Source organism: Acinonyx jubatus, chromosome B3, assembly GCF_027475565.1.
Source record: "Acinonyx jubatus isolate Ajub_Pintada_27869175 chromosome B3, VMU_Ajub_asm_v1.0, whole genome shotgun sequence".
In the NCBI taxonomy this organism is placed as follows: domain Eukaryota; kingdom Metazoa; phylum Chordata; class Mammalia; order Carnivora; family Felidae; genus Acinonyx; species Acinonyx jubatus.
In genome coordinates this window covers 111,252,449-111,268,542 of record NC_069386.1, presented here as the reverse complement: position 1 = coordinate 111,268,542, position 16,094 = coordinate 111,252,449, and the positions used below count along the sequence as shown (strand labels likewise).

The 16,094-nt window shown below is 50.1% G+C and overlaps 1 protein-coding gene across 7 annotated transcripts in view; it reads right to left on the bottom strand.

Annotated features, from left to right (window-relative positions):
- PLEKHH1 (pleckstrin homology, MyTH4 and FERM domain containing H1) overlaps window positions 1–16,094 on the bottom strand; it is a 53,012-nt gene that overhangs the window by 13,317 nt on the left and 23,601 nt on the right. For 4 of the 7 annotated variants that reach the window (XM_053224599.1, XM_027065991.2, XM_027065992.2 and 1 more), the window contains exons 5-15: window positions 13,021–13,104; window positions 10,942–11,023; window positions 10,061–10,821; window positions 6,705–6,783; window positions 5,974–6,065; window positions 4,196–4,346; window positions 3,836–3,981; window positions 2,774–2,884; window positions 1,756–1,842; window positions 1,259–1,420; window positions 223–303 (exon numbers count right to left, since the gene is read on the bottom strand). In XM_053224599.1, the coding sequence (XP_053080574.1) occupies window positions 223–303; window positions 1,259–1,420; window positions 1,756–1,842; window positions 2,774–2,884; window positions 3,836–3,981; window positions 4,196–4,346; window positions 5,974–6,065; window positions 6,705–6,783; window positions 10,061–10,821; window positions 10,942–11,023; window positions 13,021–13,104 (1,836 nt within the window). The remainder of the gene's footprint in view (window positions 1–222; window positions 304–1,258; window positions 1,421–1,755; window positions 1,843–2,773; window positions 2,885–3,835; window positions 3,982–4,195; window positions 4,347–5,973; window positions 6,066–6,704; window positions 6,784–10,060; window positions 10,822–10,941; window positions 11,024–13,020; window positions 13,105–16,094) is intronic. The other 3 variants (XM_027065996.2, XM_027065994.2, XM_027065993.2) reach the window with 3 other exon arrangements.

Here is a 16,094-nt window from a genome sequence, read left to right as displayed (position 1 = left end):
ATGAGGGAGTTAACTACAGCTCCCTGGCTGAGGCTTGCCTGGTGAAGCACAGATAGACCCCACAGGTGGAATTTGTGGGCCATTCAGTCTAGAGGGATCCAACCAGCTGGCTTCGTGCTTGTGGTGGAATTAGATGGGATAGAGGGAGAAACTGGGGCCTTGCCTTAGGAATGTGGTCTGGAGAAAGCAGAGAGTGGGTGCTATCAGGAAGCCAGGGAGTACCTTGTCCTCATGGCTCCGATAGTAGTAGAAGGTTCTCCCAACAAGAGCACACCAGACCAGCTTGGAGTGGCCATGTTTTACCTAGAAGACAGAAATTAAGACAGCATTGTGAGAACCAGGTAATCCCAGAAGTAAATCCAGGACTGGCAAAGAGAAGCCACAGGGAGGCAGATCTCAAAACCCCTGGTCAACTCAGGTCCTTAGTGGAGATGCCACCCAGACGCCCTACTAACAGAACCAGCCCTTTCACAGCACAGGTCCGTGGCGGGTACCCTGTAACACCCCACTCACCCTTGCACTACATGCCGTTAAAAGATTAACCAGGCCAATCAGATGTCCTGTTCCAAGCATATGGACACAGGAAGAACTTGCTAGTCAGCTCTATGGATGTTGAGAGGGAGGGCAAGGCCACCCAGGGCAGGCATGGGATGCTAACAACCCTGGTGCTAACACATAAATCACTAGGGAACAGCAAGTGCACAACAGACAGAGGAGAGTGACAGGAGCACAGAATGAAAGGGGAAGCAGACGCAGAGACAGAGCCAAGACTGCTGAGCTTGCTCATACGAGGGGCTTTGCTTCCTGATGGCGTTCTCATCTAGTTAATGTGCTTCCTTGTTAACTTCCATTTTCTGGGGGTTAATAGGAACTCTGCTTCTCATAGCCAGAAAAGCCCTACCTCAAACACCTTTAGGGCAGGTCTGGGATGTTCTGTCTTTGAAGGGCCACACCTACCTCGCCTACATCACACCCTCCCACTATTCATACTGAGGCACAGTAGATGCAGGCAAGGATGGGCAGCAACTCCTAATAACCTTGAAATAGGTACAAGACATTCCTTTCCCTCCTGTCCTGATGATAACTGTTGTGCTAACAACTCTGGTCTCTGTTTTCATTCACCGACACTTTGTGAGGCCAACCAGCTGATCCCTGTGAGCAAACTCCTGCAGACAGGAGCTGTAAGGAGGGCAAGACCCAGGCTCCTGGCCCCCTGGCTGTCGGGGCCCACGTTCCACCCCACCAGCTCCTCCCATACCTTAGTCAGCCAGCCCTTCACGGTGGGCTTGATGCCACCCTGCGGCAGGGCCAGAGGCCCAATGGCCTGGACCTTCAGCAGGCTCTGCAGTACTCGGATCCACTCCTCCAGCAGGCTGGGTGAGTCAGCCGTCAGGTAATAGGTTTTCTTCTCAGAGATAAGCTGTGGAGGGCAGAGTGGGGGCCAGCGGCAGGGAGACAGGAGGATGGAATGCCAGGGACCTGGCTCTGAGGTGGCACAAATCCCTGAAACCACTGGGCCTTCCTTCTTCCCACCTTGGGACTCCCTCCCTTCTTTTCCTTATTGTTTTCTCCCGGTCTCTCTTACCTTCACTCTGTCTCTTCTTCCTTCCCAGTACTCACAAATTAGGATCACATCCAAATGTGGATGTGATGTCTTTCACACATGCTCATTTTGCCTCATCTTTGTCTCTATCATAGTCATAGCCAAACTTAGCACCTCTTGTGTCTAAAATCCTAGCTGCTAGCAACGCCCACCTGGAATGTCTGTGCACCCTCCCCTCGAACAATTTGGCAACGGGAATTCAGTTCCACTTGACCTTGAGGTTTCCGGATGACATCACTCTGTAAGACAGGAATGGGGAGGAAAATGGTATGAGTCTTCTCAGAGCACATCATTCTCCTTTCAGATCTTACTCCAGGCCACAGGCAGAGGGGAAAGTGATTCCTAAGCTTTCCTGCGCTGTGGTATGATGGGTAACTTGTTCTGGATCCCAGTTCTAGCTAAATGGAGCAATGATTAGAGACACGGATCCTAACCCAGGCCTCAAAAAGCATAGATTGAGCCTTTAAAACTGGGTCAGAAGCCACCAGGTTATTACAGAGCTATAGAACCTTTAAATTCTATCACAACCTTTAAACCAAGTGTGGAAATAAGTGGCAAATATATCCCCATTACCCTTCCCAGTGTGCCTGCACACCTTACTAATCAGTCACAGCATAACTACTCATTGAGTGATACAGGCCCAGTATCCTCAACATGGTGTTCAGACAGCCACGGACAATCAGCTGGAGTTGCACAAGAGACACTGTCCTTTTGCCTTCCTGAAAACATTACTGTTGGTTCCCCAGGGATGTCTTGTCAAACTGGAGCCCAACATCCAAGGCTTCCTAATTCCAAACTGTACAGGAAGGAGGTGGAAGAGGTAATGCATTCTGTTAGGACAACCCAGATGATGTGAGGGCAGCCTGCGAACAGTTTCTTTTACAGGACCAGGCATTAGGAGAAATCAGTTTCTGAAGTAAGAAGGAATCACCCAGCCAACTCATCTAGAACTGCCTTTGTTCCGTGCCTGATTTGACTCCAAGAACCAGTAACCAGCCTCATGGCCTCATGTAAGGCTCAAAGCCTTGGGTGCCCAGCCAGGTCGCCTCTCCCCACCTGCCAGACCTAGCCCTCTGGCCGTGGGCCATACCACCCCTCTTCCAGCCCATCACAGTTCTGAGTTTGGGGTGGGGTCCTTTTGACTACCGTTCTGGGGAAGGAGGGTCTCACCGGGGACTTGTAGTACATAATCTGTCCCTGTCTCAGGACAAACCAGCGCCTCTTCCACGTCTTCACCCGACTCCCCATTTTTAGCAGGTAGCCCGACTTCTCCAGGGACTCCTATGGGGGTGGGAGGGTATAGGGGGAAGAGGGGGAGACAGAAAAAGGGAATCACTTGGGTTTGTAGATGTCATACAGGACAAAATGGCCCAGTTGAGTCACTGCTTTGTCATCAATTAAAAACCAATTCTTGAGTACCTACTATATATATTTTCAGGGTACCATGCCCTGCTAAGGGTTCAAACAGAACTAGCCTAAAGCAAAGGTGGTCCCGCTGTGGAAGGGTCCTGCTGGCTGGGGAAGACAACACCTGACTGTGAGAAGGTGGCAGACCAGGGGCTGCATGAGGGAGAGAATGGCCAGGAAGGGCTTTGGGAAGAGCCAAATCTGGACCGGCCCCGGAAGGAAAAGTCAGCTTTCCTTCAAAGACAAGCCAAGAGGAGGAAAAGGCTATTGCAGGCAGCAGGAAGGGAGAGCGAGGTTTGGGGAGCAAGGGGCACATCAGCCAGGCTGGGGCAGAGGGGAGATGAAGACACAGTGGCACGGTGGTGTGGGACAAGCACTGGGGAGTGAGTGATGTGGGTCTGTGGCACGGCTCTGAGCCTCAGTCTTCTTATCTGTAAAATGGGGTTAACAGCTCTGAGAGGATGGTGAGGACACACGAGACCGGGCACGAAGAACACTGAGCATGGTGCCTGGCACACTGTAAGAACTCAGCTCTCAGCGTTCCAGGGCCAGCATGGGGTTAAAACGAAGTAACTCAGTGAGCCACAGTGTGCTTTCTCACTGGCCAGCCCTGGTTTGCTAAGGAGCTCACCAGGCTCCTTCTCCTTCCTCACAGGGTCTGTGTGTACTTGATTTCATAGCTGCACACCCCCCCGCCCGGTCCACTCCTCAGGGCCTCACATCTGTTGCAGCCCTCTGCCCCAGCCCTCACCATTCCCCTGGGAGCCCTCATCTCACAGGGATCTGCTCCCACCCTGCCCGGACTCAGCCACACTCCTAGCTTACCCCGCCCACGCCCAGCCCCTCGGTGGAGTAGGACGAGGTGCGCTGTAGTTTGTGCTCAGGCTCTGAGTAGTCACTGTCCAGCGAGCAGGCATCTGGGGGGATGGCGTAGTCTCCCTCGGAGCTCAGCGAGGACATGGAGACGCCTGCTGAAGAAGGAGTCATCAAGGCCTGGATCCCAAACCTCTCCCAGCTTCCACAGTCCGGGAGCTGCAGAGCCTTCCTCACCGACCCAGGACCTTTGAGTCTGGAGTTCAGGGTCATGGGCAGAGGTCAAGCAGGGACTCCCAGATACACCCACCCAGGGGAGGAGGTCAGGGTCTGCTTGCTATACCCCGCACCTTTCTGCTCCCCGCTCTGTACCTCTCTTGATGGCCCGAGGGCTGCCCAGTCCACTGGTCTTCCTGGACTCAGAGCAGGGGACCGAAGTTCGGAAACTCGCCTGAGAGCTGCAGTCATCGTCAGACCCAGAGGACTCGTCCACAAAGGGTACAGTGCTGATCTGCGTGGCTCTCTGCAAGACAGGCCCCTCCCCCACTGCAGCTCCCCTTGCAAAACAAGCCCCTTCCCATGGGCACTTGTACTCCGGCTCCATGTGCCCAGGGTGTGGCCAGCACAGCTCCGACCTTACTCTCCTCACCTCCATGCTTCCCCTGGGCCTTCGGCCCCCCCACACCAGCCTCTGTGGTCCCCAAAGGAGCTGCCCCATCTAGGCTGAACACCTGGCAGTGTGACCCTTGCTCCCACCACTAGGGGTCCAGAATGCCACTCCATGGGCCAAGTGTGAGACAGGAGATTTAAAAACGTGTGGGGATAAGGAAATAAGAGGCCATCTCAGTGGGCAAACATTTAAAAAGACCATTTCAATGTTGGTGAAAGTGTGGGGGAAAAGATATTCCGTAGTGTGATAGAACCTCTCAGAAGGTAATTTGGTACAACCTGCCAAAATTTAAAATATGCATATCATTTGCCCATAAATTTCACCTCTAAAATTCTGTCCTATGGAAGTACGTATACATTATATGTAAGTGCACGGAGATATATCTGCACATTGATGTTCATTGCAACACTGATTTTAGAGAAAAACAGAAGACCTAAACTGTCAATCAGTGGAGGACAGGTTAAGGTGGCTATGGGGCATCTATACCAAGGGGTAGCAGATAGCCCTAAAAGAGGAAGCAGAGCTGTGCATGGAGGTATAGCAGGAAGATGGGAGTGTGAACAAGCAAAGGGTAGGACGTGTGTAATATGATCCCCGCTGCGTGCAAGCATGTGTGTGACAGAGACACAGACACAGAAGATATTTGCAGATGCATCAGAAGGCCTCACAGAATAAACATTAATGATAGCTGCCTCTGGAGTGAAGAATTAGGGAGAAGCAATGTGAAAGAAGATTTCACTTTTGGCTTTCTCTCTTTTTTTTTAATGTTCATTTTTGAGAGAGACAGAGCACAAGTGGGGGAGGGAAGAAAGAGAGGGAGACACAGAATCTGAAGCAGACTCCAGGCTATCAGCACAGAGCCCGATGTGGGGCTTGAACCCACAAACCATGAGATCATGACCTGAGCCGAAGCGGAAAGCTTAACCAACTGAGCCACCCAGGTGCCTCAGCTTTCTGATTCTTCTATAAAAAGTTTTACAAAGTATTACTATCTTGATCTCAAAAACCAATAACAAAAGGAGACAAAAATGTGTATGAAAACATTATGTTGCAGTTAAACCTAATTTTTGTTAAAAAAATACATAGATATGAAATTAATGTAATATTGTGTGCCAACTATACTCAAAGAAAAACATATAGAGATGTTATGAGCGTACACATAGGAATATATGTTTGAACACATACGAGAAGTTCTGGAAGAAATCCTCCCGGAACAGACGTGTGAAAAGATGGGTAGGAGAGGTGGAGCAGGCATAGGCCTCACTTTAACCTTCCACTTTGCCCATGATCATATGGATTCAAGTTTTTGTAAACATACAAGTTTTATAATTAAGATCTAATAAATAATAAAATTACATATATATGGGTGCTGAGCTCCCTGCCCAGAGTCACGCGTGTGCAGAAGCCTGACCCTAGAGCCCCACTGAATGAATGGGGCCTCCCAGATGGCACACCCCCTCCTCGGATAGCAGCTTCTTACCCCCTTCAGGGCTGTGTAGACAGGCACGGTGACATTCTTGTAGACAAGGCCAGAGAAAGGCCCAGGGGACGCAAGGGCAGGAGGGCTTGAAGCTGGAGGGGGTGGAAAAGAAGGATGAGTTTAACTCAGATGCCATAACTCACTCAGGAGCCTGCGGTAGCAGAGACCTGGGCAGACTGAGGAGGAGATCCATGGAGAGAGTTCTTTGAAAGAGCACTCCAGGTGACAGGTAGGGTGGCAATCCTCAGCATGGGGCTGCGAATTTCTTCAGTCCCACTTGTGTGAAGGTGAGTTACCAACCATGAGACTACGGAGCCCTCACATCACTGTGGGGATTCAGTGGCTGGCTAGTGACTCAGGAGCCAGAGGGCGGGGATGCGGTTCCTTCAGGAGGCTCATCTAAATCAAGGCACGGGGGAGATGTCCCGCCCCCTCCCAGTCCTGGGTGCTACAGAGGGGAAGCCAGTGCAGGTGGGAGGCTGGGCTGGAGGATCCCGCCTCTAATGTCTCCTCCAGCTCTGTAATTGGTGTTCAAGGCCACGCCCACTCGGCATGTAATGAGCAACTCCTGTCTGCACAGCTTCCTTTTCCCTTAGCCCTGGCTGTGATTTCACTGAACCTCACCTGTTGGGGGAGGGAACAGGGTGCCTGGATGGAGCACCAGGTGGCCCTCAGAGTCTTCTCCCTGCATGCCCACCCTGTCTACCATTTGGGGCTCACTTGGGACTCACCGCAACAGGTGGCAATAGTTCTGGGAGATGCGTCTGAGAGCCGCATGCCAGCCATAGCCACCGCGTAGATCCGGCTCTCCTGGAATGGAAGACCCCAGAGGGTCAGAGTCCAGCTCTGTGCCCAGCCCAGCACCTCCTGGGTGTGGAGGTAAAAGGATGGCTGTGGACCTAGGTCCACATCCACGTTTGGCCAATTACAGCTGGGGTAATCCTAGGCAAGTTATATTTGAGCTTCCTTTTCCTCAGCTCTGAAGTGGAGATAATACTCACCTGTCAGGCTGTTACAAAAATGAAATAAAATCATTAATGGAAACATCTAACACCTGGAATATAATCAGCGTCCAACAGATACTCAGTTCTTCTCTTGTTTCCACACAAGAAGTTCAAGAGGAGAGGGTCAGTGACCTGTTTCTCTGCATCTTACCCATTTTAGAGGTCTTGGGTCTCTGGCTCTCACCCCTGGAAGCTGGAGTGTTGATAATGAGGAAGTCAGAGCCCCATGGCAAAGGCATGCCCTTTTGTAAGCCAGTTGTTTGGAAGCTAGGACACAATTTTTTCCAACACTAACAACGTTACGTTCATGGTTAGGCCCAACCTGCAAAGCTTGTCTAAGCTCACCTGGACCCTGAATCCCGCTGTAGAAGACACATCGATGAGAACCCTCACCCTCAAGTTCTCCTTTACCCCTTGGCGTTCCTGGGTCTGAAAGAGGCCCACAGGCCTAAGGAGCTTTCCTAACGGTTTTGATCAAACAACCCAGAGGCTCTGCCTGTGCTTTTCCAGATCTCTTTTCTCCACTCAAGGCAAAGAGAAACAAAGACCTTCTCAGGTGACAGGAAAGTCACAAGGACTAGGGAAGGTGGGCCTGGCTGGCTCAGGGAGGCAGCGGGACTGGGGCTGGAAGGGCCATGAGGTGCTAGTGGGATGTCCCCCAGAGAGGAGCAGCAGCTCTGGGGCACGTGGGGGAGAGAGGGCTGGGTGGGACCTCCCCTGAGCTGAGCAGAGGGATGGGAAGGTAAGAGACAGGGTGGTGAGAAAGGGGATCCCAGGAAGAGACTGGTCCTGCCAGTCCCGGTCACAGAATTCCTTTAACTTCACAGACAGAATGTAAGCAAAGCTTGAGGGATTTGGGTAAAACAGACTTGGGAGTGTTTCACAAAAGTTATCGACTGACTGCCTAACTCACAAGGTTGTTTTGAGAATCAACAGAAAAATGGCTCTGCATGCTTGAATTGGTGAATCAGTATATTTGCCGCCTTCCCCTGAGAAATGCCCTCTCGATTTCCAATTTCTAGTCTTGATTTCCTCTCAGATGGTCACTGCCCAGGTGGTCCCACATGAGAAGAGAGGGTAGGCACCTATCTTGTGTTTCTTGGGAGCAAGTTACAATGAGGGCTGTGAACAGGAGACAGCTCCTCTGTAGGCTGGTATGGCCGACTGCTGGGTCCCCAGGACCCAGCTGAGAGCAGGGAGGGCCTGTGGGAACACCTGATACTCCTTCAAACCTTCATCCCCAGAGCTTCCCTGATGTTCACATGGGGAAAATGTTGTCCAGAGCATCTTATATTCACTCCCTTTTCCTCTTGTGTCACTCTCCTCCTCCCCCCAACACCCTCTTAACCTGTACAGGCAGAAGACAAGAACTGCTCTGAGCCATCACGGTGGACGGCTATATTTTGGCAAAAATGGCAAAAGTGAGCAGCATGTTTTTCTGGTAACACCTGCTAAGCCCTCTTGTCACATCCCTTGCCCGAACGCTCCCTCATTGCCTGCCTCTGCTTTTGGATTCTAGCGCATTTGTAGTTACCAGACAATAATGAAAAAGAGGAGGGATGGTCTGCGGTGGTCCAGCCTGGCCTGGCCCTGCCCTCCTTTCGAACATCCTCTCCACTGTTACCCTGCCCACCCCTTTGCTCCTTCTCTGCCCACTCCTTCTTCTCCCCTCTACCTCACCCTTCCTCTTGGGGAGGTGCCTTGTGTGATGTTCCCATGATCCTGGAGCTTCAGGGACAGGTCAGCAGCATATGGCCTGAAGACTGTCCTAGCCCTCCCCAGAGGCCCCACTCCCAGGCATGGCTGTGTCTGCAGCTATCAGGCCCCCTTGCAGTGATCAGTGCTGGCCAGCAAGCACTGCTAAGGATGTGACCCATATGCCTGGGGTGCTGAGGCTCCCCGGACCACCAGCATTTCAAAAGGAGACCCCGGAAGATGCTGCTGAAAAGGCAGTTCTCCGAACAGTGGTGTAAGGTGGTACCGCCCGGAAGTACCCAACCTCTACCCCCGTACCCTGCTCCCTGTGCTGCCAGGAGCCTGACACTCAGACGTCTCCTACCACCTGCCTCACACGCATCCAGGGGTCCAAGCATGAGTAAGAAGCTGACATCTGCACTGTGATGTCCCCTAAGAGGCAGTACAGCTGGAAGGTGAGAGCTGGGCTCTGGAGGCAGCGGGGCCCACATTTAAAGCCTGGCTCCTCACTGACTGCTACATGACCTTGGGCAAGTAACTAAGTCTGTGGGGACAGCAGTTTCCCATCTGTAAGAGGAACAGCACCTGACTCCTCACACAGGGTCCTGCACACGTGCTGGGCCCTGAGCTACACACTCGACACCCAGTATCTCATCTCATCCTCCACACTCCCTATACAACCTCATTCATGTCCACCCACCGCCCCCCATTTTTATTTTAACTGTTTATCGTGGAAAATGCCAAACAGACACAAAAGTGGAATGAAGAGAATAAAGAATGACCTCATGTAGCCATCACCCAGCTCTGTAAAGATTAATGCACGGCTGGTCTTGTCTCCTCGGTGTTCCCCACGCCAGATCATCGATTCTGAGGCAATGCCCCCAGACATCACCTTCTCTTATCCAGTGTTACAAGTAAGGAAGCTAAGGCTTGGAAATAACAATCATGGCCAACACTTACTGTGAACCACCACCGCAGGCACCTGCTAGCACATTCAACCCTCACCACAGCCTGGTAAGGGAAGTACTATTATCCCCCCGTTACAGATAGGGAAACCGAGGTGCACAGGTTTAGTAACTAGCTCAGGTGACGCGGTTAGCACTTCAACCCTAGTGGTTTGATTCTGGCACCTGTGCTCTTCACCACGGCACTGTACCACCTCAAAGGGTCGCGGAGATTAAATGAGAAAATGTGCACAAAGCGCCCGGTTTGGTGCGTGGCACAGGCTCCTAAATGACAGCCAGCCACCATCCAGTCACTCCTGGCCCCACCCCCTGCCGGTTGGCCGTGAGGATGAGAGCCTCATCTCACACTTGGCGTGAAGGCATGAGGCTGTGCTTCATGAGCAGCTCTGCCGCTCTGCCCAGCTCCCAGGTTGTGCCTCTTACCCAGGATGGAAACCGGTGCAGAGGGGGTGTGGGAGGTTTGTTGCCCAAATCCACTTCCTCTGGCTCAGCTCTGGGAGCCTTCGGGCTCTTTCTTTCCTCCTTCTTCCCGGCTGGGGGTTGCTCCTCCATCTCCATGTTTTCTGGTTCCTCCCGGAGCTCAGCTCGGGCCTCCACCTCAGGAAGGCTGGAGGGGTGGAGGGCTGAGAGGGTCCCAACCTCAATGCTCACCACGTGGTTGAAGGGCCCAGGGCCCACCTGGGGCTGGCTGTGGTGCCGCTTGGCCAGCTGGATGCTGTCCCGGGGGTTGCTGGGGGCCCGCACCTTTGGGAGAGTCAGGCTGCAGCCCGGACCACCTTCCCTGGCAGAGTTCTTTGTCCCAGGGAGTGTCCCACCCTGAGCAATGACCAGGCCCTCACCCCAGGAAGCCGAACCATGTCTGTGGGTGCGAGACTTCACACACAGCCGGCGGGGAGAGCCCTCTCTTCCCAGACGAGGTGGAAAGGTCTTGGCCTCTGATATTTCTCCAGGATGGACCATGATGTAACTCGAATCCTCCAAGGAAATTCCTGCTTTAGGAACACAGTCCTTGCTCTGCAGAGCACCTGTAGAAGGTGCAGGCATAGCTGCCTTCAGGGCACCCTGGGCCTGAGGACCACGGTCCTGCCCTGTCGGCTGGGTCCCTGGCCCCGAAGAGCCAGAATCCTGCTCTGGGGTTTCCTGGGGGGCCACCAACAACTTTCCCGAAGGTGCCATCTGAAGAGCTGTGGTTGGGGTGAAAAACAGGCATATTGAGAGCTCCCTCGGGTTCGGCCCACGCCCTAACACACACATGTGCGCACATGCACGCACGCACATACACACACAAAGCCCGGCCTACTGACCTTCTAGAGCATCTTGAAGGGCTCCCACCTGCTCTACCAACTGCTGATTACTACTCCTCAGGTGCTGATTCTCCAACTCAAGCTGCCCAAAAAGAAAAAGATTTAGAATACTCAACCTACAGGTTCAGGCATAGAATTCAAAATAAGATTAAAAATCCTTTTTTAAGATCAAATCTTTGAAAAAAGAACACTTGGTGCCCCAGTAATCCAGGGCTGACCCTCCCAGGGAGCCCTGACCTACCCCCTTCCTCTGTGCTAACCAGTTTGGGTTGAGACAGAAGTCTATTTGGCAGCCCCTGCACCTTTTCTAGATATTTTAACCTCTTTAAAAAAAAATGTGAAATGTAATACACAGAAAACTACATATCACATCAATGAACAGCTTAACAAATGACTGTGAAGTGACTACTCATGTGATCACCACACAGGTCAAGAAACAGGAATCTGCCAGCACTGTCAACAACAAATTACCCCTTCCTGGCCATGTGTTTCTCCCTTCCTACAAAGGCAACCGCTCTTCTAGGTATATGAGACTCACTTCCTTGCTTTCCGGGTTTCATCATCGAAGTATGCACCCTCCGCACATTGGCTTAGTGGTGCCCATTTTTGTCTAAATGGAATTACACAGCATGTGCTTCTGGGTCTGGCTTTTTTTTATTTTTTTATTTTTTTTAATATTTATTTTATTTTTGAAAGAGAGAGAGAGAGACAGAGTGTGAGCAGGGGAGGGCCAGAGAGAGACGGAGACACAGAATCTGAAGCAGGCTCCAGGCTCCGAGCAGTCAGCACGGAGCCCGACACGGGGCTCGAATTCACAAACCGTGAGATAATGACCTGAGCCAAAGTTGGACACTTAACCAACTGAGCCACCCGGCACCCCTGGGTCTGGTTTCTTTTACTAAACTTATTATCTATGAGACCCATCTCATGGCTGCTACATGTTCTTCTGAATAAAACCCAACCCACTTTTTGGAGCACCTTTTAGCAAATATGGAGGCAAACCAGGTATCAGTTCTGTTCCCAAGCACTTGTCGTCTAGCAGGTGACCTGAGATGTGCATCCACAGCAGAACACGGGAGGCAAAAAGAGCCAATACCTCCTGCACGTATGAATCACTTGTGTCAGGACAGAGGAAGAAAAGTTGATGTTTGTCCTCTTCCAAACTTCAAATCCCTTCCGTTTTGTTTTGCTTTTTGTTTTCTGTTGCGAGTATCACTGTAGCTTCCAGCCCCAAGTTTTCCTAAATTAAGCTGCAGCAAGTGATGAACTACAGAAATGAACGGCTAGAGGTGGAAAAAGCAGGACTGGGACTATCAACCACCTGGATGGTTCAGTTGGTTGGGCATCTGACTTCAGCTCACAGTTCATGAGTTTGAGCCCTGTGTCAGGCTCTGTGCTGACAGCTCAGAGCCTGGACCCTGCTTCAGATTCTCTCTCTCTCTCTGTCTCTCTGCCCTTCCCCTGCTCATGCTCTATCTCTCTCTCTCTCAAAAATAAACAAACATTAAAAAAAATTTTAAAAAAAAGGCACTGGGGTGGTCAGGGACTGGGGGATGAGAGAATAGAGGACCTAGGGTCTAATGGATACACAGGTGCTATTTAGGGGTAATGAGAGTTTTGGAAATAGACAGTAGTAATGGTTGCACAGCATTGTGAATGTACTTAATGCCACTAAATTGCATACTAAAAATGGTGAAAATGGTAAATTTTATGTATATTTTACCACCACCACAAAAACCACTTGAAAAGAATGGAAAGGACAGAGGAGGAAGTGGGGAGGGTAGACGTAAGGGTGTGTGTGCTTTCAGGAAGAAAATGGCATGACACCTCAGAAGTGAGACTCACTCCTCCCCAAACACAAAGCTAATCACGAGCTCTAGGGAAGCCCAAGCACCACAGGAGGAAGGGAAAGGTGAAAATGCCAAGTCTCAGGGTTTAAGCTAAATGGAGGACACATGGTTAACACAACGGAGGTCAGTCAAGGCCCCACAAACAGGAGGCAGAAAAATGCTGGGATGGAGGGACCCCACTCGCATTGCATGTGCATTCCAGGCTTCCCGAGATGGGTTTTCAACTAACCTCTGCTAACTTCAGGGTCACCCATTCTTTGATCTTTGCAGCTTTTTCTTGGACAACTTTTGCTTCTTCAGCTCTCATTTGCTTCTGCAAGAAACAGAGGGCCTTTCATTAGTCATAGCAGCCACCGGTTTAGTGAACAACTGGAGGTGGGAAGCCCCAAGAAGGAATATCAAGCAATTAGAGGGGGGTGATCTGATGGAAAAACAATAAATCCATTTATGAATTTTAAAAATACTTTTTTTTTTTAACATTTATTTATTTTTGAGACAGAGAGAGACAGAGCATGAACGGGGGAGGGGCAGAGAGAGAGGGAGACACAGAATCGGAAGCAGGCTCCAGGCTCTGAGCCATCAGCCCAGAGCCTGATGCGGGGCTTGAACTCACAGACCTCGAGATTGTGACCTGAGCTGAAGTCGGACACTCAACTGACTGAGCCACCCAGGCGCCCCCTTTTTTTTTTTTAAGTTTATTCATTTTGAGAGAGAAAGAGAGAGGGCGAGAGTGCAAGTGGATAAGGGGCAGAGAGAGAGGGAGAGAGAATCCCAAGCAGGCTCCGCACTGTCAGCGCGGAGCCTGATGCAGGGCTCGAACTCACGAATTGCGAGATCATGACCTGAGCCAAAGTTGGATGCTTAACTGACTGAGCCACCCAGGCGCCCCTAAAAATATTCTTAAAGTGTGAAAAGGCTTCCTAGGCATGATACATACCCCAAAAAACATGAAGAAAAAGACTAATAAAGTCTATACTATCACTGTAAATTACTACATGACAAAAAAAAAAGTTTCCTTAAACAAAATCAAAAGACCAATTGAGGGATGATTTACAACACAAATGACTTACATACAGAGGGCTAACTTGAAATGAACAAACAAATAAATACACGCAAAAAGAATATTAACAGGAAGTCAACAGAAAGAGAAATAAAGGGAAAGAAAACCATGAAAGGCTGTTCAACCTCAATCATAATTTTAAAAATGCACATAAAAGACATTTTCCTCTATCAAACTAACACAATTTAAAAGTCTGAAATATCCTATATTGTCAAGGATGTTGGAAAACAATCCCTCTTATACAAATTGGCAAGGTCTTCTGGGGCAGCAATTTGATAGTATCTGTCAAGTTAAAATTTTTTTTAATGTTTATTTATTTTTGAGAGAGAGAGAGAGAGACAGAGCATGAGTAGAGGAGGAGCAGAGAGAAAGGGAGACACAGAATCCAAAGCAGGCTCCAGGCTCCAAGCTGTCAGCACAGAGCTCGATGGAGGGCTCGAACTCACGAACTACGACATCATGACCTAAGCTGAAATCAGACGTTTAACTGACTGAACCACCCAGGCACCCCTGTTAAGTTTTAAATGTATACACTGCTGACTTAACAAACCCACAGCTTAGGAATCATTAGTTGCAATATTATTTAAGCAACAAAAACAAAAAAACTCTGAACTGGTTAATAACCTAAGTGTTAGGGCTTACATAAAAAATGAAAATGAAAATGGAATGCTGTCCTTTGATACACAAGAAACATTCACAATGAACATTGGAAGGACCTTAAGGTTATCCAGTTTAAGAGGTTTGCAAACTGGCCACAGTCCAGGCCTCCACCTGGTCCACGCCCCCTGCCCTGCCTATTTTTATAAATACTGTACTGGAACACAGCTGTGCCTATTCATTTACGAATTGTCTACTTTGAATTGTCTACTTTCGTGATACAACAGTAGAGCTGAAGAGTTGCAACAGAGACCAGAGAGTACTTACTATCTGGCCCTTTAAAGGACTAGTCTGCCAACCCCTGACCTAGTTTGATACCCTCTTTATAGGGCTGCAGCAACTGAGGCCCAGAGGGTGAAGTGACTTGCCTCTGTCAGTTTGGGCAGCACAGCCAGAACTAAACCCAGGTCTACGGACTTGTAGAACAGCATTCTTTCTATTCTGACCTTTTATTATTGTAAAAATTTTTTTTTCTGATCTAAGCTTCAGCAGGAATCATTTTGCCCACTAATCCCCAGATGCTGCCACTTCTGTGAACCACTCAAAAAAGGAGGTAAGGTATCTTTAAAGTCAATGACTGGCTAAAGATTGCATGTGTCCACATTCTATTTTTCCATGATTTTTCAGGAACACATGCTGGGGTGCCCCAGAACATACAAAGGCACATCGCACAATGGGTATGTTCAGTGAATGCTGATGAATGATTACAAATTTGCCTGTGATGGTGGGAAAATACTTCTGGGACTAGCTGGGACCTTCATGGAAGAATACTCATGTGGAAAATTAAAAGTCATCTGGTCACACTGTAAGGGTGTTTGTTGGAAATAATGGCACTCTGGCACCAGGGGATAACCAGTAGGTAAGGCCAAGGACAGAAGGAAGGCACAGCATCAGATGAAGTTAACTGAACTGTAAAGGGGAGGAGGCTAGATACAGGGAATTGGCGGACTGATGTTTCTCAGATACCCTTTCTGGAGCAAAGGGGCTAACTGTAGCTGGAATGCTGGGCAGTGGCCTCTCCTGGGCACCCATGTGCTCAGGACAAGAGGCCTTGCCTGCCTCAGAGGAGGCAGCAACTTTGGCCTCTGCCTGCTCAAGTTCAGTGAGAAACTTTGGCCAACCAGGTGACCAATGCTGACTGCCCAGCTGTGAGCTGCTCTGATAACCACAGGTGTCATGTCAAGGCCAGGGTGGAGAAAGACAGGCTCTCCTTACCAAACACCAACTTCATGTCTGATACCTGAGTTCACTCTCTGGACAGCCCTATGGCGTATTATACCCCCCACCTTACAGATGTGTAAAATGTGAATCAATGACTTATTTGCCCACAGAGAGCAGCAGGTGCTAGCGAGGGGATCCAAACCCAGATCAATTTGCCTCCAAGGTTCTTTCCCCACTATATCCATCCCCTGCCTGGCTCCCACTGTACCTTCTAATAGTTAAATCTCCATGCAAAAGAACAGTCTCAGGAGGGAGTGAGCTCCCCACCAACGGAGGGCTCAAGCAGAGGGGGTCTGTTCACGAAGGTGTGGCCAATGGCAATGGATGCTGCAGAGGGCATTGGTGCCGCTCTGCAGTCAGCGCTT